We start from the raw sequence: 25,959 nt of genomic DNA on the forward strand, positions 1-25,959 counted from the left end.
GATGCAGACCGGCTGCCAAAATTTCAGCTCTTGCCCGCGCTGCATGCCCTTTATTCGGGGGTTCGCCTTATCAACAATACCCAGGTTCCTGCAGGCCTCCTCGTGATTATCGAATTGGTACTCCTGGGCGTCTAGCCACTTTTCATGCATCGAGATCCTCTCATAATCCTCCAATGTTGGTTGGATGAGCAGATCATTTGCATCTGTACTGGTATCAAACGACCACTGGAGATTCTCTGCGGTCTGGTATGCGCTTGACTCGAAAACGCGGTTGTCCAGCATTTTCCTCATATCCACTGCTTTCTTGACGCGCTTGGGTTTTCTTGGTGTGGTATCACTGACATCATCAGTTTCCACACTTTCAGCACTCTCAGCAGTCGCGACCATCTCCTCTGCCTGTGCTATGGTTTGAGGGCCTGATAACTGCAGGGCGGCTTCTATGCGAGCATAGGCCCAAAACGGATCTTTAAGATCAAAGGTCTCCGACTGCCGTTTGAGGATCAGCCTTTGTCGGTCACTCAACGGCTCGTGCTCCCAGACTTGGGTCCGTGGTTGCTGTGCCCCCAACGGACCCGGGAACTCATCTTCGGTTGTGTCTGCAAGTGATGACAGCGATGATTCTCCATCTGACTCTGGTTCTTGTACCTCCTTCGGGTCCGCCTTGCTCTTAGCTGCGGAATCAGCCCCTGCCTTGGCCGCTTGCTGCGCCCTAGTGTTGTGCACTTTGATGGATTTGTACTCTATCATTTTTTTTGATCACTGGAGTCAGCTGTGAAAGCCTTTTCCAGAATGCTCCCGAATTCTTACCTGGCAGGGTCTCCCCGAAAATCGCCTTTCCGCCACTTGGCTTATTTATTTGCGACGGGCTATGCATCTGTATGAGAATGTTCTTCAAAGTCCATATTGCCGTGTCCATGATGTTCTCAGGGAGGTTCTTCTGAAAGAACACTCCCCCCCGTCTGTGCGTGTTTTCCGATCTCACATTATGGACGAAGTATGCGAGGTGTTCGTTAAGATCCCATCCGGTTTTCTCGACATGGCGACGGCTGTATTTCGCGACGCCCCGTGCTTCTCCTTTAATTATTAGCTCCTGGATCCGGGCCAGCCCGGCTCCGCGCTTCTGCTTAGCAGTCGGGTTTTTCGCCAGATAGTCCCAAAGTTCTAGCCAGTACGGTTTGACTAAGTCTGACACTAACCACTCCCTCCAGTCGTCTTCGGAATTGAGTTTCAGTAACTCCAGCAGTCCCCTTTTGCCTTTCTTGGCCAGCTCCTGTGCCGCTGTCACCTCTGCTGTATTGTTGCTTGCAGAGGAGGGTTCTAAGCTGTGTTTGTTACCTATTTCTTCCATATTAGTACTGTCTCCTTGCGTCGTCTGCAAAAGCATTTCAGCTCACCTCTCGACCAATGGATGACTGTTTCTTCGGGCGTTTCGGGCGTTTCTGCCATTTTGATGCTGGTAGCCTTCTCCATGACGGTCTAGTTGTGAAGAAGAAGTGTAAAGGAGAGAGATAGTAAAAGATTGAGAGAGAGGGAGGGAGGAAGTGACAGAAACAACTTAAGAGAGTGATGTAGAGAAGAGAAAGAGTGAGAGAATGAGAAGAGAGAAAGATGTAATATATATAAGAAGAGAGTGAAGTAACAGTGAATTGATAGTAAATTGACAGTGAATTGACAGTAAGGTAACAGTGATTCAGTGAATAACCTGTGGAGAACTTACTTACTATAAAAAAAAAGAAATAGTAATATAATTATTTGTAGATAGATTAGAAATAGAAAAGTAATAAGCTTTTAATAATAATAAATAATTATAAAATAAGCTTCAAACAGTTACTTTCTTGTTGTTTTCTTAAATATAGTTTCAAAATAGTGTAATAACTATTATATACAGTATAATAGGGATGCTTACTATTTATTTTAGTCAGCAACTATTAGGAACTGTTATGCAACTGGTCACAACTAGCCACAACTGGCCACAACTGGCCACAACCTCGCGGTAACTTCCGCCAGCGGCCTACTATGTATGTATACAGCTTGGCAAGCAAGTCAAGTGGTAGGTTGATGAGATCATCTGCTCGTTATCCATCTATCCATCCATCTATCTATCTTTAGATAGTGGCAGTTCCTTACACCCTACATCCCTGGTTCCAAAAGACACAGTTGTCCGGACATGCATACACACTACATCTAAGTAGGTAGTAGGTTAGTACATATCTACCTGGATAGGCAGCTGCCTGCAGCATATCTACTAGTATGGGCAGTGCATTTCGAAGAGCTCTACGGGCCAAACAAAGCAGTCAGTCGCGGATAGTTTTCACTCCTTCAGCGACTCCAGGAACCTGGAGTTCGAGGTGGAGGCTCGTGATTGGTCGCATCGTTGGGGGATCAGGGCGCGTTAGTTAGTTGTTGTTGTTGTTGGTGGTGGTGGTGGTGGTGGTTGTGTTGTTGTTCCTTGTCTGAGTGGGAGCATCACTTTGAAAGTCTAGCTTGGTTCGTCTGGATTTGAGTGGTGGTGGTGGTGGTGGTGGTGATGATGATGATGATGATGATGGTTTAGACAGCAGATAAGTTGGGGGGGGAGGGAGGGGAGTGTGGTATAGGTGGAAGAGAAGAAGAGAGAGACGGAAGTGGGATGGGGAGTATAAAGGATGGAGGGGCGGTTCACTTATCTCTGACGGGGCTACTCCGTAGAATCTCTCGATTGGGTCCAGGTGTACATCCGCCCCCCCGTATACTGACACTGGCAGCAGGCGGTTGTTTGTACAGCGTGGCTGTTGTTGGCTGTCTGCTTCTACGCGCCGGCTTGCGGATCCAGCGATACGCTCGGGTAGAGGAGATTATGTGATTGCGACGGAGGGTGGTGATAACGGTAACGGAGAGGGAAGAAGACCCGACCAGCTCAGTTAGCCCGTAAGTAAGTAGCCCGTAGCCCGTAGCCCGTAGTCCGTAGCCCGTTGCCCGTAACCCGTCAGTTGGTCGGAGGATTAGGAAGACAGGAACGAACGGGGAGGCTTCGAGAAGGATGTTGGGCTGTGCGTCTGCAGTAGCGGATGCCGTGGGATGAATCGAGTAGTGGTGCTCGAGCAGGATGAAGAATGGATCAGTGGGCAAGTGGGCACATGAAGTCAGTTGGAGGTCTGAAATCCGAGGTCTGATGTCTGAAGTATATCACCCATTTCCATCATCAGTGTGTATCCTTGGTTTTCTGTCTCATGTTGATGCTGATTGTCGCCATCGCCCATCCCCCCCCATCCCCCCATCCGCCATTATTCCCCCATCCATCATCAGGCACACACTCCCTCCCTGTCAGGCCGCCGTGCATCTCCACTGGCTGGGTGTATTATCCAGTAGTAGCAGTAAAGAGGAATCCCCAGTATCACCTCTGTATATCTAGTCCGGAGTGGTATTATTATGATTGTTTTATTCCGGGTTATTCCCACGCAAGGATCCGAGTGTGCGTTCGGCGTGTCTTCCATGGGCCTTCCATCATTGGACCTGTTCCATCTGGTCCATCAGGCCCAGTCCTGCCAATCTCTCCTCGCCTTTTGTCGCCCTCCTCTTCTACTCCTGCATTTTCCTCTTTCCTCCAGATCTCGTGGGCGGTGAATTTCCCCATCTTCCATCATCATCATTTTCATCATCATCATCATCATTCTCTGGTTTTCTCTTTTCGTCATCAGACAAAGAGACGTTGTCTTGTCTAGTACCCGTCAACTGATCGGCTGGTGGTGATATCGCCCCTTCAGCCCAACCAGCCTTGCAGCCGGGCAACACCTTGTCAGTCGATCGACTACTACACGAAATACTCCTCGCCCTTCTCATTTGCCCGGGGGACTCTCCATGCTTTCTCTATTCCATTGCATTGTCGCTCCCTCTACCTTTGAACCTCATTAGTAGTTAGTTCCCTGATCACCACAGCGACAACAACCACCACCACAACCACCACCACCACTGCCGCCATCACAAGAACAAGAAAGCCAACTGCATCCACCTCCTCCACAACGACATCATTGTGCGACCAGTGGGACTCGGATTGACTGGGCAAAAGCCGTGCCTGGCCAACAGCCCGAATTCTCACCGACTTCTCTAGGGAGATTGATCGCGATTTATTTATATCGTTGAAATCCGACTTTATACTTTTCATTTCTCTGTCCCGTCGTCATTGCCCATTGGCCTTCTTTAGCACGGTTTTCTATTGCCAGTTTTGCTTTTGGCCCCTACTTTTCTTTTTCCTCCCTCTCGCTCTTCTCACCCACAGACACGGCTATCCTTTGCTTTAATCTGAGAGTGCTGCTTTTGTCTTTCGTTCCTGCTTGGTCGGACTGGTGAACCTTTGCACGCACGATTGCTGTCACTGCTGACCCCAGGATCCCGTCGCAATTCATATGGACATCTCCATCCCAACCCCTCGGGTGTCCAAGTCGTTCTCCGTACGACAGCTTCGCGACCGTGTGGTGCTGGATGGCCATCTCCATCGCCGACAGTTCCTGTAGCCCGACGAGGTCACTGGGGCTGCTGTTGGACCCGGAAAAGACCAACCTCCCCCGTCCCAAGCAGAGCATGTGGCATCGGCTGGGCCTTCGCCGGTGGCTGGGCCGCGATGATCGAGATTTCTCCTCCCAGTCCCCGTCCGCGTCCCCGTCCGCGTCCCAGTCCCCCGCCGCCGACGCTGCTGCCCCCACCGCGAATAAACCCAATTCTCCCGCCGCCCACAACACTTCCAATGGTAATCTCAACCACCACAACAACTCCCGCCCCCGCCACTCCAACAAGTCCCACGACAACCTCACGCGTCGACTCTCCCGGAAGGTAGGCGTGGGACTTCCTCGAGCCACCACCTTCAAGCGTCAGAATTCCGAGCGTCGCGACAACCTCTCCCCCCAAGAACCCGAACCCCGTCGCGCCGTCAGCTCCCACCGGTCCAGGTCCCCACCGCCCACCGTGGACCCCAGATTGTCCGCACCCGAGGTTCAGTGGCGCGAGGACCCGAACGAGACCACGGTTGGCCGGCTCTCCGAGGCGAATGAGGACATCGACTTCCGCTCGGAATGGAACCCCTGCCCTGACGTGACGGAAACTCCCGAGGAGCTACCAGACGAGACCCTCGAGATGGAATTGGAGAGGCGATGGATTTTGAACCTGAGCATGCATTTCCGGGATCGCTCCGAGCGGGAAAAGTTTTTCGTGACGTACGCTGAGACGCCCACTCGCTGGCGACGGGTCACCGTCTCCTGCGATTACCGCGGCGCGCCCCTGATTCCCTGGAACAAGACCTGAAGGAGCTGCGCTACCAGCGAGACAAATGTGCCCGCATTTACGAGTCGATCCGAGAGTCACTAACGGAGATTCAATTCTACGACACGGTGACGAACCTGAAACTAGAGACGCGTGACGGGCGCCTGCACGTCCACGTCACGGAAGACGTGAACGAGATCATCCCCTATCCGCCAGTTTCGTGCATTGGACATCTACCGGAGGCGCGGCTGGTCCGGGAAAACCAGCTCCATTTCGAGGCGCATCTGTCGGGATTTGTCTATAATGTGCAGTTAGACGGCCAGACCTATATCAAAAAGGAAATCCCCGGCCCCGACACAGTAGATGAATTTCTATACGAGATCAATGCGCTCCACGCTCTGGAAGGCACCCCTTATGTTGTTCGAGTGGAAGGGATAGTGGTCGATGACCAGGAGGAGGTGGTTAAGGGCCTGCTCATTGGCTTTGCGGAGAAAGGGGCATTGGTCGATATTCTATATGAAAATCGGGGGGCGATCAGCTGGGAGCGGCGGGAGCGCTGGGCAAAGCAAATAGTCCACGGGCTCTGCGAGATTCATGAAGCTGGCTATGTGCAAGGGGACTTCACTCTTTCCAACATCGTGGTGGATGCAAACGACGACGCCAAAATCATCGATATCAATCGTCGGGGATGTCCAGTGGGATGGGAGCCTCCCGAAATCGCAAAAAAGATCGAGAGTAACCAACGAATCTCGATGTATATCGGCGTCAAAACGGACCTTTTCCAGCTGGGCATGACCCTGTGGGCTCTGGCCATGGAAGAGGATGAACCAGAACGTCAGCCACGCCCTTTGATGCTAGGTGAGGACATACCCGTGCCGAATTACTACCGTAGGTTGGTCTCTATCTGTTTAAGCGCCGCTCCCCGACACCGACTGTCGGCGAAGGAGCTTCTCGGCTTTTTCCCTCGCAGTACCCGGGTGACAGATCATTCATTTCCTCGGATACACCCTGCTCATACTGGTCTCGGGGTTGCCTTGCAAAATGGCGCTTTGCCATTGTACGATCCGCGGGCAGCCTTTCTGTATCAGCACACGCGGCCTGTAGTAAATGGCTCTTTCGATACCCAATTGTCGCCGGACGAAACATATTCATCGCCTCACTACAACGTTGATTCTGCCCATTCTCCGACAAGGGAGCAACTTGACGTGACTAGTGAGCAGAATGGCATCACGAGGGCGATAGAGAGACAGCTTCGGGCGCCTGCAGAGCCGCGCATGAATGGGTACACGCATTCGCCATCGGTTAATGGGGTCCCACAGACTTTCTTGAGAAGCCCCCAGGAGTCCCTTGATCCCGATTCCCCGGATCTAAGGCAGGACGGTCTTAATATGGATGGTCCGTACTATCGGAGAGCTTCAGTAGACGGTGCAGCTGATCTGATGCCTTTCGAAACGAGAGCCTTGTCTGGGACACTTGCGGGCGTTGGCCATCCTGGCTATGCTCTGAGATCCAGTTCCACGAACAATTTGTCGGATATGGGGAGATATCAAGAGTCTCCGCTGTCATCGGCAGACACGCAGTCCACTGATCTGTATCCGGCTCCCCTATCGGACTTGGGACATGCACTGATCGAAGGTCAAGATTGGCCCATGGAATCGCCGTCGCGCTCGGTGTCTTCTCTCCTGCATTCCATCCTTCCCATCAACCCTGCAGCCAATCTGTCCGACCAGAAGATGATAGAATCCGATGCAGCCCAATTCTCGCAATTACGCATTGACTCGGCACTGGGGTACCCTCATCAAGGTCTTCAGGAACCCACCTCCTACCTCAGCGATTCCCATTTACCAATCAACCCAGCATTCACCGAGAAGGCTTTGACTTCGGTATGACATAAAGGATGATTTTCTAGATTGACTTTTGCAAGCCGTCCAAGTACTTGTTATCCATGATCAGGCGAACAGTGCGCGATACCCCCTGCCAATTTGCACTGTACAGTTAACTGCTTTGAAGCGTTGCTCTATTCAGCGGGCATCATGGCGAACTTGGCGTTTACCACCGTGAATCTCGGGGTTTATTGTTTTTGTTTTGTTTCACTTCCACTTTTCCCCACCCTTACTCGTTCTAAAAAGCCCCGGGTCCCTGTTTCTGTCGCAATCTCGGGAACTGGATGGATAAGTGTCCCTACAGATGAACGGACATCTTCCTGTTCCCCCAAATGGCGTGGCGTTCATCTTCCGCTTTTATTTTCAAATCTACCTCACGACTAACGACCGGACGGATCTTGTCTTTTTCTCTCTCTCTCTCTTCGAATTTCTGCGCATTTGACACCAGTCCCATGTACATTGGTTGTTAATAATATTCTAAGCAGCAGCTGTATTAATCAAGGATGATTTGATCTAACCAACCCAGCCCAACCCAACCCAAGCTCAGCCCCGTGACTAGGTCTTTGCTCCCTTCTCTCTCTCTCTCTCTCTCTCTTCTAGTTGCTCAATCCTCATTCAAGCGTACACACATACACCATCATCACATTCATCATAGTAACAATCCATCAACCACTCACTCCCCCTTCTTCGTGAGGAACTCCTCAAAACTCCGCTGCCACGGCCCCGCATCCACCCCCAGCCCCCTACCAATCAACACAATCTTACATTGTGTCTTGGCCTCCTGCTTCGGCTCCGCATCCCGGATCTCGAATATCTCCCGCACGGCCTGGATGATCTTCGTTGACCCGTCATCGAGCACCAAGATGCCCTTCAAGCGGTGGATCTCGAAGTTCTCGGGCCCCGGAATCCCAGATACCGGCGGGAAGGTCGAGTCCCAGAGCACGGATTGGAGCCAAGTGTCGACGAGGGAGACCTGGGAGGGGTGAATTGGGGGGGTTGTGATTGAGAGGGTGGAGATAGCCTAGGATATCAAACAATTTTCATTGGTTTTTAGCTTTCCACGCAGCAAAGGAGTGATACAAAGAAAGGAAGGAAACAAGGGAGTCAAAAGGAGGGGGAGAGGGAAAGAACTCACCGAATCAATATGGCTATGGCCCTTCTCCGCAAACTCCAAACTATCCAAATGATCATACGCATGCAGATCCAGCACCACGCCCTCGATTTCAGGCGTCTTACTATGATCCGTGACGTGGATCTTCGCGGCACTGTTAATCGCGACCACGCGGTCCCGGACCAGGGCTAGTTGCTCCTCCGTGACGAGGTCGGCTTTGTTCAGGACTATCACGTCCGCGTGCGAGATCTGCATGTGTGCCATGGAGAGGACGGGGCCCGAGTACGCGTGGTCGTGGTCGTGTCCAGAGTCGTGGCTGGAGACGGTTTCTTCGGGGGTGGGTTCGTCGAGAAGACGCAGGATGTTCTTGGCGTCGACGAGCGTGACGATGCCGTCGAGGTAGATGCTACTTCCGAGGTTGTCGTCTACCCAGAATACCGGGGCGATGTTGCCCGGGTCGGCGAGCCCGGTCGTCTCGAGCAGGATATAGTCGAATGTGCCTCGGCGTTCCATGAGGGATTCGATAGCCATTACGCCGGTGTCTCTGGTATTTTGGTAAGTTTTGAGATTGATGGAGACGATGGGGAGAGAAACAGAGGAGGAACAGTACTTGACAGAGCAGCAGATGCAGCCGTTGCCGACTTCCATCCATTCGGTCACTTCTTGGCCGTCTTGGTTGACGGTCAGGGGTTTCTCGATATCGGAGGCTTGATGATTGATGGATCCGTCAGTTCGGAGGTGCCATTTGCAGGCAATATGGTTGGCTATGAGTGACAGTCTTACAGTCTCCGAATTCTACTCATCTTTAGCATCTAGGAAGTTATCGTTGTGTTGGTTCCGGACTGACCGTTCATGATCACGGCGATCTTCTTGCCATGTTTCTCGGTGAGGATGTAGTTCAGTAGTGTGGTCTTCCCCGCTCCGAGATAGCCTGCCACGAGGGTTAGTGGGATCTACGATCCGGTAGCTACATCTGTCGCATCGATCATACCGGTCACAAGCGTGATGGGCACCCGGTTCTGGGGCGGCGTGTCCGCTGACGTCGATGGCGCCGGGTCGGGGAGTTGGGCAACATCGACTAGTTGGGGCGGGGCGTCGTCGTCGTCTATGTCTATCATGGTGTTTAGGAGGAGAGAGGGAATCGAGGGGGAAGGGAAAAGATGGAGGGGGAGTGGAAGAGGTATATCAGCGGTATATCTCGACAGGCGGAAGGCGGAAGACGGAAGGCATCGAAGCTCCGACCCTCCCGATCCTCAGGCATGACATGACGTTACCCCAACAGGCAGTAGGGCTTAGGGCACCGCCAGCCATGGGCTCCAATCAACGGACGCCCGTCTGGCCAGCTCCATCTTATCTCCTTCTCTCCAGATCGCCTTCTCCAATTCTCGTCTCTCCTTTCGCCCCTTCCAGGCTTCCAATTCCCAACTTCCAACTTCCACCCACCCTCCTTTGACTCACTTTGTTCCGCTCGCTCCTTGCGACCCGCTACCCGCCTACAGCCTCACGCCATGGCTGCTGCGGGAGTTTCCCAAGCCAGCTCCCCGCGCTTACCCAGTCCTCCCCCGTTCACGGAGGTCCAGATCGGGCCCAAGTCTCCATCAGTCGGCGAGTCCTTCGACAACGAGACCGAACAATTGCTAGGCGCCTCCAAGACTGCCGAGGACGGCTCGACGCGGAGAATCCGACCCGGCACGAGGGCTGTCGACATGGCTTACGGCCCTCCTTTGATCCCTCTTTCACAGGTATATACCCGTGTAAACACGCCCTGTCTGTGTCCGCAGGCCCGCTGACCAGCCCCCTTCCTCCGACAGCTTGACTCCCCCTTCCAACTCCAGGAACACCTCAAAGCCCTTTACAATCATTACACAAGACCCGAAGGCACGGATACAGTTGTCCCAATTAGCCGTGACGTCGCGATCCAACTCGCGGAGCCTCCGGATGGCGTCGACCGGTCGCTCTGGCTGTACGAACTCTGTCGTTTCCTAACCATGAAAGTAAACAATCTCATCATCGCCTTCTTCGCCGACTCCCCTCCCTGCTCCTCCCAGACGTGTCCCGAGATGCGTGCGTCCGAGTGGCAGTACCTCTGCGCCGTCCACGATCCCCCCAAAGCGTGTTGCGCGATCGACTACTGCTGCCACACCCTTGATTGGGCCACCAACATCCTCACATCGCCGAAATACTTCCCCAGCAGGCTGACGCTGGGGTCTGAGACTGCCGGGGGCGCACAAGCAAGCATGAGACACCTGACCAACATCTTCCGTCGGCTGTATCGCATCTTCGCACACGCCTGGTTCCAACACCGCGAGGTGTTCTGGCAGGTGGAGGGCCACGACGGGCTCTACATCTTCTTCAAGACGGTCTGCGATATGTACAACCTAATTCCGGAAGACAATTACACAGTTCCCGCGGAGGCTGAAGGCGTAGATGTGCATCAGCCACCGGCGCCGGAGCACACGGATGGACGTCGGATGACAATCCTGCGAAAGGATCCCGAGCCGTTCCCCGTGTCGCTTGAAAATATCGAGCCCGCGGCGATCAGCACCGGTGCCACCACGAGGCGCCACAAGAATAGCCCGTCGATCGGCTCGGGCGTCACCACCATCAGCGAAAGCGCGGAGGATGATGACCAGCCGAAGCAGCAGGCGGTTGCAGCGGCGACGGCCGCCGTGGCTGCTGCTGCCGCTGCTGCGGCTCCAGCTTCAACTCCAGCTCCTGCCGCCGCTCCTGTCATTATTCATGCTCCGGCTCCGGCTCCGGCCCCGGCCCCGGCTCCAGAGGCTCCAGCTCCTGCTGCTCCCGCTCAAGAAGCTGAGCAAGCGCCAGATGTGACCAATGAGGAGCCGAAGGAATCTGTTCAGCCGTCATCTCCTGATAGCAATGGGTCCCAGGTCACCGTGGCTGAAGTCCACGAGGATGAGGACGAGGCTGAGTCTGCGGCTGACGTTGGTTCTGAACCTGCTCCGGCCGTTTTGGAGACCACAACCGAAGAGAAGCCGGAGTCGGCCGAGCCAGATTCCAAGGCTGACGCAGAAGAGCTGCCCGCAGAAGTGGCAAGCGAACCGACTGCGGAGACTTCAGAAACTACGGAAACCGCAGAGACCGCGGAGACCGCGGAGACCTCGGAGGTCGAGACGGCGCCGGAACAAGAGGCACCCAGCGAGCAGGAACCGCAGGCGGGGACCGAGGCAGGGAGCGAGCTGGCGGCGGAGGCCTAGTCGCACACTTTATTTTCCTACTATGACATGATGGCATGTGTCTATACCACGGCTGTAATATGTATTGCTTGATGTGGGTTCACGGCAGACGACGGAGGCACTGATGTAATATACGACTCGAGCGAGTTTAATGATACCCTCCATTGATCTACCTCCGTTGGACTAGGTGTCTCTGTAGGAGCTGTGTTGGACACAGTAGCAAATCTGTAGTTTCTACTAACACAATAGTGTTGATTGCGGTGGATATCTCCGCGTAACTCCGACAATCGATACGGCGATCATCGTCTCCACATTGTCTTCCACCACAACCACCACCACCACCACCACCACCACCACCACACCCCTCTGCCATTCCACCTGCTCATAGTCACCACTACCTTCCTCTCAAGCCCAACAATACTACACACGCCAACACCATACATGTCCACCTCCACTCCAACCCCGCGCAGCAAAAGCAGCAGCACAACCACATCTAAAATGTCCGCAATCCTCAAATCCAGTCCCATCCACTTTGGGCCCTTCCTCGTCACAACCCAGGTACCTGCCCTCTTCCCCCCCCCCCCCCCCCAAAACCAAACCAACCTAGTAACCCCTCAAAAACTAGGTCTTCCACCTCACCCCATACACCTTCGCCCTTGTCAACCTCAAACCCATCCTCCCGGGCCACGTCCTAATCTCTCCCCGCCGCGTCGTCCCCCGAGTCTCCGACCTTACGCCCACCGAAACCTCCGACCTATTTCTCACCGTCCAGCGCGTCTCCCGCATGGTGGAACGGGTATATCGCGCCTCCAGCTTGAATATCGCTATCCAGGATGGCGTGGATGCGGGACAGAGCGTGCCGCATGTTCATGCGCATGTGATTCCGAGGCGGAGGGGGGATTTGGATCATAAGGGGGCACGGATGCGGTTTATGAGATGTTGGATGGGGAGGAAGGGGATCTAAGGGCTGCATTTGGGGAAAAGAGGAGAGAGGGGTTCCCGAAGGTTGATAATGAGGCGAGGGAGGCTAGGTCGTTGGAGGAGATGGAGGGGGAGGCCAAGATGTTGGCGGAGGAGATGGAGAAAGAGATGGAGATGGAGAAAGAGATGGAGATGGAGATAAAGAGGGGGGAGTTGGATTGAGGGGTTAAGTTGGGTTGGGTTGGAATTCGATAGATTGGTGAGTGTATATACTGGTTTGTGTACTCTATAGAGTTGTATATGTGGGATATATCGTATGTGAGTAAGGGTTCGTCTATTGCTACATGGTCGTCTATTGACTCGATCTGATCGCATCTAAGTGCTGAAATAGAAGAAAAAGGGGGAGAAAGAAAACCGAGAACGCCGCACGGTGATCCGCCGTGGTCATGAGCCCTGACAAGACAATTAATCCGTCCACGGTCGTAAACATCAAGATGAACCCGAACATGAACATTCAACGCCGTCCATATGTTATGTGGTGTAGAGGGTACATGCGCCGGCAGCAAAAATTAAGCCGTAGCGTCCTTCTTCTCCTCGGCCTTCTTCTTCCAAAACGTCTCCCGCTCCTGCATCACCGCCGCCGCCCACTCCTTCGTCTCCGGCAGCTGAATCCGCCCCGCAACGTGGCAGAACTCCGACAGATCCAGGCCGTGCGTGCGCTCATACTCGACCATCTGCAGGAGCAGCTCCATCTTATCGACGTCGTGGACGAACAAGGCCTCCAGAGTCTCGTTGTCCTCGTACTCGCGGAACACCTTCAGGATCTCATCCCCCGTCAGCATGCCACCCGGCACCCCGCCCAGCAGGTTCTTGGCGATGTAATCCATAACATCGGCCTCGCGGCGGGCCTTCTCGGACTTGTCGACGCGGTCGACCGGGGTAATGTCGCCGACCAGAGACTCGGCCATGTCGTGGATCAGCGCCATCTTCATGCAGTGGGGCAGGTTGATGCGCGAGGCGAGCGACGGCGGGGCCAGCATCGTCATCACCGACATCCGGTACATGTGATCGGAGATCGATTCGCCGGAGTTGATCCCGAATCGGCGCCAGCCTTCGCGCTTGGTGGTCTTCAGGCGCTCGAGGAGGTGGAAGAAGGGGATGGGGGAGGCGGAGTTCTCTTCGGGGGGGTGGGGAAGGGTTGCGAGGACTGTAATGGTTAGTTTGGTGGTCTATCTATAAATAAATGTATGGAGGTGAATCTGGTGGGCAATAATGGTGGAGGGGTGAGGAGGGGCTTACCGGACTGGGTGGTCCAGAGGGCATTGGAGGGGTTTTCGGAGCCCATGGTTGTGGTATTGAGAAAAGAGAGTGGAGAGGGTATATTAAGAAGAGTAGAGACAGAGAAGCAAGAGGGAAGAGCAAGAAAAAAGCAGGAGAAGAGCAAGAGAAGACGGAGAGAAACTGCGGGGAGAAAAAGCGGTCGATGCAATCGGACCAGTCAGCGGCGCCTCATTTGTTTGGGCATCCGCCATTCACTCCGTCCGTCTTCTTACGAACTACTCAGAACAGTCGGTTCCGGGGCAAGACTGGTATGCTCCCACCTTCATGTGCACGCATTAACTACACATACTGACCACTGGCCACTGACCACCCTCAGAACCATGCAGTCCAGAACCCTCCGCCCCAAACCCCCCAACTGGTCCCCTCAACCTCCGCTCGCTGTCTTTGCCCGCAACCTCCAGCTCCTCCAGCTGGATCGCCACGATGACGGGCCTCACATCTCCCTCAGCTCCCTCGAAGACACCTCGCAGAACCAGCGCCAGCGTATCCGAGCCATCGAATGGGCCCTGTATCACCTCGTCGCCCTCTGGGACCCCGACACCGCTCGGGATGTATGCAGCCATGTCCACGGTGATGCCGATTGAGCTGACGACCTACAGAAACTCCGTCCTTTCTTCCCTCCCCTCGAACCGCTACAGTCCGTCAATCTGCGCGCCGCCCTGTTCCGTGTACTGGCCGAATTGAAGAAGCAGGGTGACCTCGGCAGAGAGTCCATTCTCCGCAAGTCAATGTTGGATGACTGCAAGGGCGAGAAATTCGAAGAGCTTCTCGCCATCTTCTCCACCGCGGTTCTGCGGAAGACTTTGTCTGCTTCCTCGGACCCTAGCTTGCAAACAACCGCTATGCGATTGTCGCTGGCCTCGAACCTGACTCGTCAGGAATACGAGCTTATGCTCCCCTTGGTCCTCGCCCATCGCGTCTCCTTGAACCAGATCGGAGATCGTCGCAACCGAACCCTGAATACCCACGAAAAGTTCACCCAATTGCTGGACCTCAAGAAACATCGGCTAGATGAGCGTTCCAAGGAGAACCTGCCCCAGCTCCCCGACTCCGGCGCCAATATCGACGCGCTGTCCCGCGACCTCAAGGGCAACTGGCTGGGCAGCAAGGAATGGGCCGATACCCTGCTTCACGGCGGCGCACAAAGCAGCAGCGACGCCTTCCTCGATCTCCCATTTGACACCGCCTGGGCGAAGGCGAACGAGTCAAGCGTGGGGGATCTCCGCACCAACACATCCCCGGATTTGCTCGTCGATCTGGAGTCTCGCGTCCTCCGCCAACGTGCCCGGCTGCAGCGCTGGCGTCAGTACAGCGCCTCCATGCGCCGACATGAACGCGTGGAGTCGACAAGCTCGTCGAAACCCTCGCCGCTTGCGTTCCGAGAGCACCAGACCCTCACGGTAGCAAGCATCTCCAAAGCCGTCCGTCAGCCGGTCGAACGGGCCTCTCTCAAGGCAGACGACCGGGCCCTACTCTTCTCCATGACGGAGTCCTTAGCGCGAATCAACGGCCGTCCTGCACGTCACCACAGCAGAAATGACTCGAAATCACGCAACACAGCCCCATCCCTGCCCTCCATGTCCGCCGGCGGAAGCAACCGATCATCCATCGTCGAAGAGCCCACTCATCCAACCAACTCCACCACCACAACAAGGACCCCACCCCAGACCCCGAACCAGCCCTCCCATCATTCTCAACCACCCCGGCTCCCCAGAACGAGCCCCTCCCCAGACCTCCAACCCGACCGCGAACCACCCAGCCGATTCACCCTCGTCGAACGCACCCGTAAATCTATGTCCCTCATCCCACCCCCAACCCACACCAAACCCAAAGAATCCTTCCGATCCCACCGCCCCCGCCCCTCCTATCCAGTGAACCAGTTCGAGACGCCCCAGAAACAGTTCCTGCCCACCCGGTCCTCCACGCCGCGCGACGAGCTCTTCGAAGAGGAAGCCGACTACGCCAGCGTATTCAAGTCGCGACCTCGCGTGGCGCACAGCCCCGTGGCGTCGCCAGCGGTGCATATCAGTCCAATTGGCGATTTTAATCTGAATCCAGACGAAGACGTCGATGTCGATCTCGATGGATTGGATGGCACATCCTATGTCCAGGAGACGCCATCGGCTTGGAGGCGGAGGGTCTTGTGATACTTATCTTGTTGGTTCTTTGGTTTTTATGGTATGGTTGATATACAGTACGTACTATGATTAATGTTTACTAGATTTTAGAGTCATATAGATAGATTCTTTCGGTAATGAGTAATGTTTTTTTCTTCTACTTGTCATCTCTCTCTGTCTCTCTTTACATGGTTCTGTATCTAAAGGGTAAAGGGTAATGGTACATCTCACTAACGCTAGACATGCATGCATGCATGCATGCATGCAATATACGCAAAACATGACAATGTGAAATTATGATCTCAAAGTCACCCACCTCCCCCTCTTGTGCGCCTCCGCGTGCTCATCCGTGTTGTCCGTGTCGGGGGCGGTTCATAAACCGGAGAATCCTCCGAGTCTGGGATCTCCACAGGCGGCGAGAGCGATTCTGAGGCTGAGCTCAGTGAGATCGCTTCTTGGTTTCCTTCGTCTGCGGGGGTATCAATCTCGTCTGGTTCGTCTTCATCTTCATCTTCGTCCTCGGTATCAAGAACAACCGGGCGAGACGCAGACGCAGACGCGGATGCAGACCCAGGTCCATGACGCTGCGGACGACGATCATGGCCATGATCCACAGCCAACCCCTCATCCTCCTCACCGTCTTCACCAGGAAGAAGAAACCCGCCACCCTGATCTGCAGTATGATCCTCTTCTCCGTCATCCTCTCCCGGAAGAAGGAACCCACCGCCCTGATCCGCGGCGGAATCACTGTCCAGAAGAAACCCCCCACCGCGATCCTCAGGACCCTCATCTTGATCTCGATCTCGATCGTGATCGTGATCTTGATCGTCAATCCGCTCCACGTTCCCTCGACCCCGTGTCTGCCGACTCGTAAACGGGTTGTGCGCATCCCTCTGCGCATCCTCCTCAGCATCACCACCACCATACTCCTCCCTAACACGCTGGGCAATCCTCAGCCCAAACAAAAACTTCCTCCAAGTCTGTAAGATCTTCGCCTCGGCCTTCCGTTGCTCTTTCTTCCGCTTCTCCGCCTCATCCGCCCGCCACGCATCCTTCACCACGTCCTCATTCTCCGCCGCGACAACCACCCCCTGAATGACGGGGACCGCCATCTTCGACCCAAACTCGAACCCCGTGACTGCCTCCGCGTAGTCAACCCCCAACTTCTTGCACACGCGCACCGTACCGGGCCAGGGGATATGCGTCGCCCCGCGCGGCACCATGCTCGGCACGAAGCAGTCGATGTTCCCGTAGTCGTTTTTAGGGATGACCCCGTCGCGAATTGGCGGGGGGATGATATATTCGGTCTGGTGTTTCGCGTAGAGACCCTGTTTGGGCTTTTGGCCGTTCTCGCGCTCGTATTCGTCGACTTCGCGTTTGCGGAGCAGGGTGACGGCGCGGATGGGGACGTGTTTCAGGGGGGTTTGGCCCGGTTGGATCTGTCGGCCTTCTTTGTGCCAGCTCTCGGCAGATTGGCATTTCAGGACGTCTTTCCGGCGGAAGATGTTTTCGGTTTTGGATTTGGCCCCCTTGCCACTGGTGAAGGTGCGGACGGGCTGGGCGTTGGGTTTGAGGGCTTCTTCGCGGCGGAGGAAGCGTTCGAGGACGAATTCGGTGGAGGTGCGCAGGCTTTGCAGGGTATCGCCTTCTTTGGCGGGTTTGCGGTCCGGCTGGTTGGGCAAGAGGTCGTTGGCGTCTTCGAGGGTGTCGATGGCGGTGCGGTGCGGTGGGGAACGTTCGTAGGGGCGCAGGATCACTCGGAACCAGTCGTATTCGATGAATTTGCCCTTGCGGCCGGGAATGGGGATCTTGTCAATGGGCATCCGGTAGCCTTTGGTTTTGCTGGGCCAGGTCCGGCGGCGGAGGTAGCGCGTGGTGACATCTTTGGCGGTCTTGTCCAAGGAGTAGGCGATCACGTAGCAGATCACTTGTTTGGCTTTGTCGGCTTTGCCACCCCGGGGCTCGAAGGCTGCTTGGAGCTCGGGGGTCGTGGCCACAGAGTTGCGGAGGACTAACGGGTCCACGGGGATGATCTGGTTTGTGATAGGCGAGGCCGCTTCTGTCCAGTAAATTGGGAAGGGCAGGTCCGTGTCGTATCTGCTTGGTGTGGACTTCGCATTCTCACTGCTGTCAGACGCCTGGTCCATTGCATCTTCGGTCTCCGCGTTCTTGGTTGTTGAAGGCTCTGTGTCGGCCTTGGAACTGGGCGTGTAGGTCTCTGATTTGGTCCATCCGAATCCAAGTGGCTGCAGACTGGCGACCAGGCGAGCTTCGATATTGAGGGCGCGCAGCAACGCAGTGAACAGCTGAGCGCCCACGTCGCGCGAGCCTTGCATATGCTCTGCTGCGTGGCGGAACTCCTCGATGTCCGCGATCCTCTCCCCGTGCTGCTCGGGGTTGTTATCATCCTTGAAGGAGGTGATCTGCGCCTCCAGCTGGGCCATGGGTCGATAGCCGTGTTTCCTCAACCCCGGAGCAGTCACCTTGAACTGACCCTTCCAGTAGGCGGCCAGTATTTTAAGAAGGGTTATAATAGGGTCCCCGGAGCTCATATCCGGCTTTCCAGGCTCGAGGTGGGATGAGGCCTCCGCCCAGTCCCGCTCGGACTGACGCCGTTGCTTCCCTTTGCCTTTCTTGGACTTCTTCTCGGGGGGTTTCTCGGGGGCCTCGAGGCCGGATGCGATGCGCCATTTCTTGACCTCTTCATGTATGGCGGGGCGGAGCTTGCGCCGCAGGATATCGTGGAGTTTCGGGTCGTTGGCCCAGATATTGCGGATGGCATTATGGTGGAGCAGGAATTGTACATGCAGACAGTGGGTCTGGATACGGATTTGGCGTTCGATCTTAGAGGGGCCCTTTTTGCCTTCGAGCAGGTCGGTCAGGTGGATCTCGTTCTTATCTAGGGTCAATTCCAGGTCCTGGTGTTCGTGGGTGAGAATGGAGGGCATCGGGGTGGCGCTGGTGGGCTTAGACTCGATCGCGTCCTCCCAGTCGACCTCATCGGAGTCGCTGCTTTCCCCGTCGGATTCATTGGGGGTCTTCTTGCCGTCATTGGGAGGCTGGGGGGTCTCGTCGGGCACATCGCTTAGGGAGGACTCGGTGTCGGTGTCTTCCACTACGGCTGCAATGGAGGGCGTCGCATGATGACGTTTAGCGGCGGGCGGATCCTCGGAGGAGAGACGTTTGCGGGGGACGTAGGGGGGCATGCACGCAGTGGGAGGGAAGACAGCACAGCGGAAATTGTCGACTATGATTTAGTAGAGAGATAGAGAAAACAGGTGGAGAGGTGTTGTTGGGGGGGATGAAGGGATGGAGAGTTGGCGGAGAGTTGGAGAGTCGCGCAAGGCAGTCCGCGGGAGATTCGATTCGATCGGCCTCGGCATCTCCGCAACCCCAGAACGAACAATCACGACATCCATCGTTTTCATCTTCCCCTCTTCTCCCTCTCACTTGTTCTCCCTCTATACATCCTACCTCCTACATTCTACGTCATCGCCCGTCATCTTACCTTTTTACTCCAGTCCCAATAACCATGTCAGCCACGATGGAAGCCGCGCGCCGCTTCTTCACATCGCCGCAGTTTGCCGTGGCGGGAGCCAGCAACGATCGCAACAAGTTTGGCTACAAGAGTATGTTTCTGCTGCTGCTGCTGTTGCGAGTCGATCGCCTTCACTGACCAGACCATCAGTCCTTGCCTGGTATCACTACCACTCGCTGCCCGTCACTCCCCTCAACCCTCGCGCCCCGGAGATCCAGCTGGACTCGCAGAAATACCCCACGGTCGCATCGCCCCGCGACTTGCCCAACCCCAAGCAGACCTCTCTCTCCATCGTGACGCCCCCGCCGGTGACTCTGGCTCTGCTCCAGGAGGCTCACGGCGTCGGAATCCCAGCGATCTGGCTGCAGCCGGGGACATATGACAGTCGTGTGCTCGAGTTTGCCGAGAGTCACTTTGCGGCGACGGTGGTAGGAGGAGGGGGCCGAGGCAGTGAGGGCTGGTGTGTGTTGGTGGATGGTGAGGATGGGCTGCGGGCAGCCCAGAGGGAATGGAAGGCTCAGCTGTAGATAGGCCATGGGAGGTGATACAGCAACACCCAGACTGCTACATATACATCCTTCCAACTACTTCGCCTTCCTAATTAGGATGTCTAATGGTGAAATACACGCGCAGGTAAATTGCAGACAGGTTAGCTACAGGTTAGTTATATGCAGGCAGACAGAATACTCTTATCATCTGATACTTTTGTAGCGACATTTGTAGTGCCTCTCCCAGTGATTAGATTAATGTACGCGTAGGCAGGCAGGCAGATAATGCGCAGGTATATATGCGTACGTAGATTTTTTGGGTTGAACTACGGTAATCAACCCTACATTCCTCCTTTGTACACTCGCGCCCCTCTCTCCCTCCACCAAAAATTTCCATCATCACTACAACCCCCCTCATCCGATTCATCACTATGCAATGAAAATGAAACATGTACCAGAAATCATAATCTGCTCTACATCCCTCAGAAAATTAAAGAAAGGCCAAAGACTATCACTGCAAACCAACTCACTATAGCCACCAACCATTCCCTCACCCCCTTCCCTGCTATCCCTTCAAAACCCAAACACTGAACCCCAACCCCAGCTCTGGAATGTAACGTAGCAAATCCCACCCAGATCACCAGTGCTCAGAAAAGGTAAGATAGGAGGCAAACCCCCATCCCTTCGACGCGCTACACCGTAAACCCAACATACCAAAACGCCACCCACCCTCTATGTAGCTAGAGTAGAGTAGGTTATAGTAGAGAAAAGTAGATATAACAATCCCTCTCTCCCCTCTCGCCCCAAACGCTTCCTCCTCTCTTGACTCGAAGTGAGGTGATTGAGATAAAGCTAGCAGCCAGTCCTATACCAGTCCAGGTACAACAGCAACCCCCCATCTTCAAACCAAAAACCACTAACAGAAATACTTCTTCCTGCCCAGCCAGCCTAGCCAGTCGGTCAAATATTCATTCAACCCCGTCATCAAAGACAAGAAAAAAGAGGCAAAATGAAGTTTTCTCTCGCCGTGGTGACTTCCGTTCTCGTTGCTCTGGGTGTGGCAATGCCGATTCCTGTATGTCATACATTTCTTATACTTTGTCTTCCCAGCTTGTATGCGGTGTGATTTGGTGAGGGTTGCTAAAATATGATGATGATGATGGCGATGCAGACTACAAATAAAGTAGCGCGCCTCGAGGGCTCGGATCTCATGGATGGACTGGCGCGGTCGGGGGGGCTGACAGGGGTGTTGCAGACGGTGAAGTTGCCGTTTTTCGACAATGATAACGGTGATGCTGCTGCTGCTGCGGCTGCTGGGACTGAAGAGCAGTAGTTCTGCTTATCGATCTCTCTCTAGCTCGGGTAGGGTTTTTTGTTGTGTATGATGAATGAATTATGGATGGATGCACTGCACTTTTTCTGTTATTCTTTAGGGAAAAGTCTGATCATAATTCTGGATTCAGTAGGCTAACTATAACAATATCGTAACATGCGTGCAGGCCGTGTGCGTGCCGGGTCATTATCAGTCATCACTCGTGGGTGATGGGGGTAGTCGTGTAGTCGTAACGAGCGTCGCCAATCGTAAAGTAAGGTAGGTTAAGTGATGTGGTCATTAGGTCAGGTCCAACGAGGGGTATCCAGGTCGAGTTAAACGAGCAGAGAAAAGGAAACCGATCCTCTTAATCCTCCATTTCCAGGTCGTCCACCTCCACGCGCGTCCCCAGCGCCTGCTTTCCCTCTTTGATCATCGACTGCAGCTGGCGGTTCAGCCGGCGCAGGCTGGCGTCCTCCTCGCGCTCCATGCGACGTTTCTGAGCCATGTATCTTTGAGTTTCCACGGACACGGGGGACTCGCGTGGCTTGGCAGGCGAGGAAAACTGTGATTTGGTTGGGATAGACGAAGCGTTCGACATCAGCGTCCGCTTGCCCTGAGGTCGTCGACGGGTGTGTCCGTGCGAGTGGGCGTGGGGGCTGCGACGTGGATGAAGTCGCCGGCGGTTGGACGGGCTAGACTCATCAAATTCCTCTCGGTGGGAAACCATCACCCAGCTACGATTCAAATCTTCTTCTTCCGGGTACTGGCCTGGCAAAGGGGTGGTGGGGCCCTCCTTATGAGGGTGCAGGGTCGGGGTGAAATGGACAGTCTCCTTTTCGGTGGAGGGTAGCTGGACAGAAGCTTCCTCTGCGGTCATAGTATAGCCCTGTCCGCCCCCCGCATAGAACCCCCGGAAGGCGCCCCCCCAGCAAAAGTCCCAGACTTTACCGACAACGCCCAGCACAGTCTGGCTCCATCTTACAGGAGCAGCTGGCTGCGGGTAGAGGGTGGTAGTCGTGGTTGTGGTCGTGGTGATCTTTTCCTCAACTCCAACGGGTGACGCATCGATCAGAGACGGGTCCCGACGACTGCGTTTGCGACGGATCCCCGTCGCATCGCCGAGCGACTCCACGCTGTCGTCGAGAGGGCGGGGACGCGGGGGGTTGCGATAGCGACTGGGCCGGTAATCAAAGTCTGCGGAGATCTCCGCCCCGGGAAGATCGTCCGGGGCAACTAGGATAGGGATGCGACTGGGGACGGAGTTGTCACGCCAGTGCCGGGTTTCGACCTCAGGGCGAGATCTCTTGCGAGCGGGTATGATGGATCGATAGAGCGCGTGTGACGCCGACGGGGTGGGCGGAACCTGGAAGAGCTGGGAGGGTGCCGCGGCCAGATCGAGTTGCGGGGGAATGGGGGCATCCAAAAAGGATGTGGCGGGCATAGTTCGAGGTAGAGGGGGCTGGGTGACACGATGAGTGCATAAAAGGGGTTTAAAAAGAACGTGCTGGATGGAATAGATAGATGGTTGTGTGGTGGTGGTGAGGAGGGAGGGGAGGAGGAAGAGGATGAAAAGCGGAGGAGAAAAAATGACAAAGAGGGAACCGGTGCAAAAGTGAATCCTCAACAAGTGCCAGCCTCCCTCTTTCCATTTAGTTTCACCCCAACTGAGACACTCGGACCAGCAACCGCGGGCTACCTTATTACCTTTGACTATAATTATTGACAACTGGATAGTAATGATATCATACAGAATTAATGATCTGGCGATGCTATGCAGGCACACCCTGACTGCTACGGGCACATCGGGAAGGCTACCACAGTACATACATCCCCTTCCTAGTTAGGAGCTCCACCCCACCCCGTCTACTATACTGCCTGCCTGCGTGTCTTTTCTACGCAGTTGATCCGTGGGGGCTTGTTTGCAGATCCGTCAGGATGACATGCGGTCTCTTATCCCAGTCGATAAAAGGAACATCCATCCTCTATTATAAACAACCACAAAACAAAAGCAAGCTGCACAAAGACAATAATAAAGAAAGCAAAAAAATAATGACCTACGCAGGATTCGAACCTGCAATCTCTTGATCCGTAGTCAAGCGCCTTACCATTGGGCCAGCAGGCCAATTGATGTAAATTAGCACTTTTATTAATTATATTAGACAACTTTAGGCCAATTCTGTGAGCCGTGTGTTGTTCTGGCTTGGGGCTTTCTTTTCTATCACTGGGTGGCATGTCCCTGAGCCAGGACGTGAGCTGAAATTCGGCCGTGCTGGTACGGTCTATGCCGGGACGCTTTGCTCTGGACTACAGGATGGGCAGGTAATTCACGAACGCTTTGGAAGGCAAACAGGTTCTTCTGGCTGCTGGTGGTCGTAAATAACTTGGATGGGCCTATCTCCATTAGTGAGGATGGTGTAGCGACTAGTGCAATGCAGATTGCTCAACCTCACCGTCTGAAACATGATTATACTCAATGGGATCGTTCCCTTCCCGGCTGAACTCATAGCGGAACACCAGCATGGCTAGAAGCACTTTCACCTCCCGGACCTCAAAATTGGCGTCCACACATATGCGTGGCCTATTGCAAAGGGAACACAGGCATCTCGGTGACAGTTCTTCCCCTACTAGCTGTCCCGTTGATATTATGAATTGTTGCAGGCTGTCCCAAATGAAGAGATTGAAATGAATATGATGTATCTTGGCGATGACCACTCCATCCGTGGGTATACTACATCACTGGGGAGAATGGTGTCCATCCTCACGGCCCGGGTAGATTAGAAGGAAGTGTGCGTTTCTTTGCAAGCGTTCCCAGATATAGTAGCCGTATGATAGATTCATCGGTGATCTCCATGCCGCCGGCCATCTAATTGTCAATTGATGAGATGCATGGCCGGTTCCCCATTGCCGTACCAAAAAAGCTCTTTGAAAGGCTTCTTGTACACAGAATGTATTCAGTGGTGAATTGCGCTTTCAGTGTCACTCTACAAACCCCGATGCCCCAAAGGATTTCCTGGGCAAGCACCAGGTGATGATACCACAGTGATGTCTTTGACAAGGGCTGCAAAGACAAGTACCATGTCTACGGTTTGAGGGCCGTAATACTGCCAGAGCTATGTATATATTGCCGAAGATCTTCAGGAGAGCGTGAATCTGTCCCAATAGCAACCAAGTAAATCCTTGGGGAGGCCATTGGTTTTGTCTGCTCTGTTGGTTGTTTTGGAAGGCCTGTGGTACCCCAGCCTGCAGGGATCCCTTTAACGAGGGAGAAGATGTCCTAACCGACATCTCCACTGTGCTTCGAGGTCGGTTACCTAGAGACCGAGATCATTTCCCTTGGATGCACTTTTCCTCATTGGGAATTTGGTACTAACAACCGGGAGATTGCGTATTGTGTTGCTAGGATCATGTTGAATTTTAATATGTCAAGTATCCCGAGATGAACCCCAGTCAGAGGATCCGAGAAGACCTTTAGTTTCAGAACGTAAAGAGTACCCAGACCAAAATAGAGATTTTCTCGCACTTTGATCCGCATGGTTTTACGGAGACAGATGGGCTAAAAACGCCCGTGTAGCCTAGGAAGTCAGCCACGCCGAGATGGTCTCAAACCCAGTCCCCATAGCTAACGTCTTCCCGGACAGTATCATGTTCAACAATATCACCGCTGACGGCGTCAGTTTCGGCTGGACAATCCGAATCCTCGCATTCATGTTCCTGGGCATGTTAGTATTTGCCTGTTTCGTAACGACGTCCAACCTCGACCACCGACCGAGTCAAATCTCCATAAAAGCCTTTCTCCGTCCCATCAAGGAACCACGATTCGTCCTACTCACCTTGGCCGCATTTTTCGTCTTCTGGGGCGTCTTCTTCCCCACCAACTACTACATTATCCTGTACTCCGAAAGCGTAGGAATGTCGCCCGACCTGTCGAATAATCAACTCGTCATCCTAAATATATAGCACCAGGTTAGTTTCCCTCCCCCACGCCCCTCGAATCATCTCTCAACCCCCATTTCACCACATTTCCAGCGTCATCGCCCGTATCCTCTGTGGTCTAATCGCCGACAACTACGGCTTCTTCAACACTATGATCCTCAACGTCGGCAGCGTCATCATCTTCGAGCTGGCCCTCTGGCTCCTCAACACAAAAGCCACCACGATTGCCTTCAACGCCCTCTTCGGATGGGGCTCCGGATCCTCCATTTCGTTGCTTCCTGCCTGCATCGCCCAGATCTCCGATATCAAGGAGATCGGCCTGCGCGTCGGCATGACGTACTTCGTTTCGAGCTTTGCCTGTCTCACCGGGAATCCTATCAGCGGGGCGTTGATCCGCAACGGGACGGACTATCGCTGGATGCAGGTGTTCTCGGCTGTGGTGGTGTTTGTGGGGTTTGGGTTCTTTGTGGCTTTGAGGGTGGCGTTGAGTCCCAAGGTTTGGGCGATGGTTTAGAAGGGATGGTTGGTGTGAGTAAATGAGAGGGGGGGAAGGATGTAGAGAAGAAGAATGGGTGTCGTGGAGCGGGAGCCTTGGGCGTTACCGTTCCGTTTCGGCTCACCTCTTGCCTTTTCTGCGTCTTTGCCTGCAGTGCTATGCAACATGCCTCGTGGAGCCTGTGGCGGATTGGAAACTGGACTGGACTATGTACTTTCCTTTCATTTGACGTACATGGTGAGGGGTTGATGGGTTGTCTATATGGAGTAGGGTGGCACACGTCAAGTAGAAAGTTCTTTTGTCACCAAGACAGATCAGCGTTTGGCGAGGGCCAATACCAAATAAACAGTACTCGAGTTAAGCGCAGTAAAAACAAGTGATATCATA

At 54.3% G+C, this 25,959-nt stretch overlaps 12 protein-coding genes and 1 non-coding gene across 13 annotated transcripts; 6 read left to right on the forward strand and 7 right to left on the reverse strand.

Moving 5' to 3' along the window:
- Positions 1–9: 9 nt before the first annotated feature.
- BO70DRAFT_431326 (uncharacterized protein) lies at positions 10–1,778 on the reverse strand (the record flags this gene model as incomplete). Its single annotated transcript, XM_025548233.1, has 3 exons — positions 1,395–1,778; positions 808–1,335; positions 10–740 (listed from the first exon to the last, which is right to left on the reverse strand). Coding segments are annotated over exons 1-3 (1,335 nt in total), but the record flags the coding sequence as incomplete, so codon positions are not given.
- A 2,008-nt stretch (positions 1,779–3,786) lies between these two features.
- Positions 3,787–4,300, reverse strand: BO70DRAFT_107863 (uncharacterized protein). The gene has a single exon (XM_025537850.1). The coding sequence runs from the start codon at positions 4,139–4,141 to the stop codon at positions 3,872–3,874; it is 270 nt and encodes an 89-aa protein (XP_025396725.1). The 5' UTR covers positions 4,142–4,300; the 3' UTR covers positions 3,787–3,871.
- A 158-nt stretch (positions 4,301–4,458) lies between these two features.
- On the forward strand, positions 4,459–7,121 carry BO70DRAFT_373054 (uncharacterized protein; the record flags this gene model as incomplete). Its single annotated transcript, XM_025544893.1, has 2 exons — positions 4,459–5,217; positions 5,277–7,121. The coding sequence occupies 2 exons, from the start codon at positions 4,459–4,461 to the stop codon at positions 7,119–7,121; spliced, it is 2,604 nt and encodes an 867-aa protein (XP_025396726.1).
- Positions 7,122–7,788: 667 nt separating this feature from the next.
- Positions 7,789–9,427, reverse strand: BO70DRAFT_389064 (CobW family GTP-binding protein; the record flags this gene model as incomplete). Its single annotated transcript, XM_025546050.1, has 6 exons — positions 9,218–9,427; positions 9,074–9,157; positions 9,010–9,021; positions 8,837–8,933; positions 8,251–8,770; positions 7,789–8,136 (listed from the first exon to the last, which is right to left on the reverse strand). Exons 1-6 carry the CDS (start codon positions 9,342–9,344, stop codon positions 7,789–7,791), a joined length of 1,188 nt encoding a protein of 395 aa, XP_025396727.1. The 5' UTR covers positions 9,345–9,427.
- Positions 9,428–9,610: 183 nt separating this feature from the next.
- BO70DRAFT_364447 (Mob1 family protein) lies at positions 9,611–11,577 on the forward strand. Its single transcript, XM_025543810.1, has 2 exons — positions 9,611–9,968; positions 10,038–11,577. Exons 1-2 carry the CDS (start codon positions 9,735–9,737, stop codon positions 11,442–11,444), a joined length of 1,641 nt encoding a protein of 546 aa, XP_025396728.1. The 5' UTR covers positions 9,611–9,734; the 3' UTR covers positions 11,445–11,577.
- Positions 11,578–11,756: 179 nt separating this feature from the next.
- On the forward strand, positions 11,757–12,643 carry BO70DRAFT_364448 (HIT family protein). The gene is made up of 3 exons (XM_025543811.1): positions 11,757–11,981; positions 12,049–12,300; positions 12,360–12,643. The coding sequence occupies exons 1-3, from the start codon at positions 11,865–11,867 to the stop codon at positions 12,564–12,566; spliced, it is 576 nt and encodes a 191-aa protein (XP_025396729.1). The 5' UTR covers positions 11,757–11,864; the 3' UTR covers positions 12,567–12,643.
- A 1-nt stretch (position 12,644) lies between these two features.
- Positions 12,645–13,775, reverse strand: BO70DRAFT_319736 (HD domain-containing protein). The gene is made up of 2 exons (XM_025540449.1): positions 13,644–13,775; positions 12,645–13,551 (listed from the first exon to the last, which is right to left on the reverse strand). The coding sequence occupies exons 1-2, from the start codon at positions 13,687–13,689 to the stop codon at positions 12,914–12,916; spliced, it is 684 nt and encodes a 227-aa protein (XP_025396730.1). The 5' UTR covers positions 13,690–13,775; the 3' UTR covers positions 12,645–12,913.
- A 212-nt stretch (positions 13,776–13,987) lies between these two features.
- BO70DRAFT_364450 (uncharacterized protein) lies at positions 13,988–15,934 on the forward strand. The gene has a single exon (XM_025543812.1). It carries the CDS (start codon positions 14,414–14,416, stop codon positions 15,830–15,832), a length of 1,419 nt encoding a protein of 472 aa, XP_025396731.1. The 5' UTR covers positions 13,988–14,413; the 3' UTR covers positions 15,833–15,934.
- A 48-nt stretch (positions 15,935–15,982) lies between these two features.
- Positions 15,983–19,029, reverse strand: BO70DRAFT_389069 (Rad4 family protein). The gene has a single exon (XM_025546051.1). The coding sequence runs from the start codon at positions 19,006–19,008 to the stop codon at positions 16,111–16,113; it is 2,898 nt and encodes a 965-aa protein (XP_025396732.1). The 5' UTR covers positions 19,009–19,029; the 3' UTR covers positions 15,983–16,110.
- Positions 19,030–19,219: 190 nt separating this feature from the next.
- Positions 19,220–20,030, forward strand: BO70DRAFT_341429 (CoA-binding protein). Its single transcript, XM_025541331.1, has 2 exons — positions 19,220–19,431; positions 19,491–20,030. Exons 1-2 carry the CDS (start codon positions 19,335–19,337, stop codon positions 19,865–19,867), a joined length of 474 nt encoding a protein of 157 aa, XP_025396733.1. The 5' UTR covers positions 19,220–19,334; the 3' UTR covers positions 19,868–20,030.
- A 1,145-nt stretch (positions 20,031–21,175) lies between these two features.
- On the reverse strand, positions 21,176–22,689 carry BO70DRAFT_364452 (uncharacterized protein). The gene has a single exon (XM_025543813.1). The coding sequence runs from the start codon at positions 22,582–22,584 to the stop codon at positions 21,508–21,510; it is 1,077 nt and encodes a 358-aa protein (XP_025396734.1). The 5' UTR covers positions 22,585–22,689; the 3' UTR covers positions 21,176–21,507.
- A 504-nt stretch (positions 22,690–23,193) lies between these two features.
- On the reverse strand, positions 23,194–23,265 carry BO70DRAFT_t259. Its single transcript has one exon. It is a non-coding gene; the product is annotated as a tRNA-Arg (tRNA).
- A 1,309-nt stretch (positions 23,266–24,574) lies between these two features.
- Positions 24,575–25,613, forward strand: BO70DRAFT_381532 (uncharacterized protein). The gene is made up of 2 exons (XM_025545475.1): positions 24,575–24,862; positions 25,101–25,613. The coding sequence occupies exons 1-2, from the start codon at positions 24,738–24,740 to the stop codon at positions 25,588–25,590; spliced, it is 615 nt and encodes a 204-aa protein (XP_025396735.1). The 5' UTR covers positions 24,575–24,737; the 3' UTR covers positions 25,591–25,613.
- Positions 25,614–25,959: the final 346 nt, after the last annotated feature.

This window comes from Aspergillus heteromorphus (assembly GCF_003184545.1).
Source record: "Aspergillus heteromorphus CBS 117.55 chromosome Unknown BO70scaffold_24, whole genome shotgun sequence".
Classification (NCBI taxonomy): domain Eukaryota; kingdom Fungi; phylum Ascomycota; class Eurotiomycetes; order Eurotiales; family Aspergillaceae; genus Aspergillus; species Aspergillus heteromorphus.

Excerpts from the sequence above, each read along its gene's own strand:
- BO70DRAFT_107863 (XM_025537850.1), bottom strand. The coding sequence starts at position 4,141 with ATGAAAAGTATAAAGTCGGATTTCAACGATATAAATAAATCGCGATCA.
- BO70DRAFT_364447 (XM_025543810.1), top strand. The coding sequence starts at position 9,735 with ATGGCTGCTGCGGGAGTTTCCCAAGCCAGCTCCCCGCGCTTACCCAGT. Across the intron at positions 9,969-10,037 it reads CTTTGATCCCTCTTTCACAG|CTTGACTCCCCCTTCCAACT; the intron begins GTATATACCCGT and ends TTCCTCCGACAG.
- BO70DRAFT_364448 (XM_025543811.1), top strand. The coding sequence starts at position 11,865 with ATGTCCACCTCCACTCCAACCCCGCGCAGCAAAAGCAGCAGCACAACC. Across the intron at positions 11,982-12,048 it reads CCTTCCTCGTCACAACCCAG|GTCTTCCACCTCACCCCATA; the intron begins GTACCTGCCCTC and ends CTCAAAAACTAG. Across the intron at positions 12,301-12,359 it reads TGCCGCATGTTCATGCGCAT|ATGTTGGATGGGGAGGAAGG; the intron begins GTGATTCCGAGG and ends GCGGTTTATGAG.
- BO70DRAFT_319736 (XM_025540449.1), bottom strand. The coding sequence starts at position 13,689 with ATGGGCTCCGAAAACCCCTCCAATGCCCTCTGGACCACCCAGTCCG. Across the intron at positions 13,552-13,643 it reads CCTCTGGACCACCCAGTCCG|TCCTCGCAACCCTTCCCCAC; the intron begins GTAAGCCCCTCC and ends TAACCATTACAG.
- BO70DRAFT_364450 (XM_025543812.1), top strand. The coding sequence starts at position 14,414 with ATGTTGGATGACTGCAAGGGCGAGAAATTCGAAGAGCTTCTCGCCATC.
- BO70DRAFT_389069 (XM_025546051.1), bottom strand. The coding sequence starts at position 19,008 with ATGCCCCCCTACGTCCCCCGCAAACGTCTCTCCTCCGAGGATCCGCCC.
- BO70DRAFT_341429 (XM_025541331.1), top strand. The coding sequence starts at position 19,335 with ATGTCAGCCACGATGGAAGCCGCGCGCCGCTTCTTCACATCGCCGCAG. Across the intron at positions 19,432-19,490 it reads CAACAAGTTTGGCTACAAGA|TCCTTGCCTGGTATCACTAC; the intron begins GTATGTTTCTGC and ends CCAGACCATCAG.
- BO70DRAFT_364452 (XM_025543813.1), bottom strand. The coding sequence starts at position 22,584 with ATGCCCGCCACATCCTTTTTGGATGCCCCCATTCCCCCGCAACTCGAT.
- BO70DRAFT_381532 (XM_025545475.1), top strand. The coding sequence starts at position 24,738 with ATGGTCTCAAACCCAGTCCCCATAGCTAACGTCTTCCCGGACAGTATC. Across the intron at positions 24,863-25,100 it reads GCATTCATGTTCCTGGGCAT|CACCAGGTTAGTTTCCCTCC; the intron begins GTTAGTATTTGC and ends CTAAATATATAG.